At 39.0% G+C, this 1,586-nt stretch overlaps 1 protein-coding gene across 1 annotated transcript in view; it reads left to right on the top strand.

Moving 5' to 3' along the window:
• LOC112079941 (uncharacterized) overlaps positions 1-1,572 on the top strand; it is a 10,155-nt gene extending 8,583 nt beyond the window's left edge. The window contains exon 3 of the mRNA XM_024145740.2: positions 138-1,572. Within this exon, the coding sequence (XP_024001508.1) occupies positions 138-377 (240 nt within the window). The 3' untranslated portion in view covers positions 378-1,572. The remainder of the gene's footprint in view (positions 1-137) is intronic.
• The last annotated feature ends 14 nt before the right edge of the window (positions 1,573-1,586 follow it).

Here is a 1,586-nt window from a genome sequence, read left to right as displayed (position 1 = left end):
GACAGACAGACAGACAGACAGACAGACAGACAGACAGACAGACAGACAGACAGACAGACAGACAGACAGACAGACAGACAGACAGACAGACAGACTGGGATCCAGTGTTCACGGTTGTTGTTGTGCTGTTATTGCAGTATGGAGCTGTGTCTGGGACGGCAGTAAACCAATCTCTTAACGAGGAGGACAGTACACTGCTGCAGCGAGGGGAACCAGATACAGGAGAATGTCCCAGACAGGACCAACACAAGACCTTGGCCCGTCGTAGCTCAGCCGAAGGAACCAGAGCCAGGACCAAGAAGACAGTCGTAAGTTCCTTTCAGAGTCTCCCTCCTCCTCTCGACTCCTGCGTGCTCTGTGCCTGTCTGTCTGGGTGAAACCATGTGGTGTAGATATCATCAGATAACTCTCACTTTATATACAGTTCCTTCAGAAAGTATTCATACTCCTTGACTTATTTCACATTTTGTTGTGTTACAGCCTGAATTCAAAATAGATAACATAGATGTTTTTCCCACCCACATACACACAATAGCCGATAATGACAAAGTCAAAATATGTAAAAACAATTGTTTGCAAATCTATATAAAAAAAGTATTCACATACGTATTTACACCCACTAAGTCAATACATGTTTGAATCCCCTTTGGCATTGATTACAGCTGTGAGTCTTTCTGGGTAAGTTTCTAAGAGCTTTCCACACCTGGATTGTACTATATTTGCATATTATAATTTTTTTTATTCTTCAAGCTTTGTCAGGTTGGTTGTTGATCATTGATGGAAAGCCATTTCCAAGTCTTGCCATAGATTTTCAAGCAGACTTAAAACTTCTTTGGGCTGCAAGCCCGAGGCCGGGCACAATATGACAACAGCCACTTCAAGTGCAGGGCGCGAAATTCAAAAGATATTTTTTTTTAATATTTAACTTTCACACATTAACAAGTCCAATACAGCTAATGAAAGATACACATCTTGTGAATCCAGCCAACATGTCCGATTTTTTAAATGTTTTACAGGGAAAACACCACGTATATTTATGTTAGCTCACCTCCAAATAGAAAAAAGCACAGACATTTTTCACAGCACAGGTAGCATGCACAAAACCAACATAACTAACCAAGATCCAACCAAACTAACCAAGAAACAACTTCATCAGATGACAGTCCTTTAAATAACATGTTACACAATAAATCTATGTTTTGTTCGAAAAATGTGCATATTTGAGGTATAAATCAGTTTTACATTGCAGCTACCATCACAGCTACCATCAAAAATAGCCACCGAAGCAGCCAGAGTAATTATAGAGACCAACGTGAAATACCTAAATACTCATCATAAAACATTTCTGAAAAATCGATGGTGTACAGCAAATTAAAGACAAACATCTTGTGAATCCAACCAATATTTCAGATTTTTTAAGTGTTTTACAGCGAAAACACAATATATCATTATATTAGCTTACTACAATAGCCTACCACACTACCGCATTCATTCATCAAGGCACGTTAGCGATAGCAATAGGCACGTTAGCGATCGTAACAAACCAGCAAAAGATATATAATTTTTGACTAACCTTGATAAACTTC

The sequence above is a fragment of the Salvelinus sp. IW2-2015 genome, unplaced genomic scaffold (genome assembly GCF_002910315.2).
Source record: "Salvelinus sp. IW2-2015 unplaced genomic scaffold, ASM291031v2 Un_scaffold10423, whole genome shotgun sequence".
Taxonomy (NCBI): Eukaryota; Metazoa; Chordata; class Actinopteri; order Salmoniformes; family Salmonidae; genus Salvelinus; species Salvelinus sp. IW2-2015.
The sequence above is the reverse complement of the archived record's forward strand: the minus strand, read 5'-3'. Positions and strand labels throughout refer to the sequence as shown.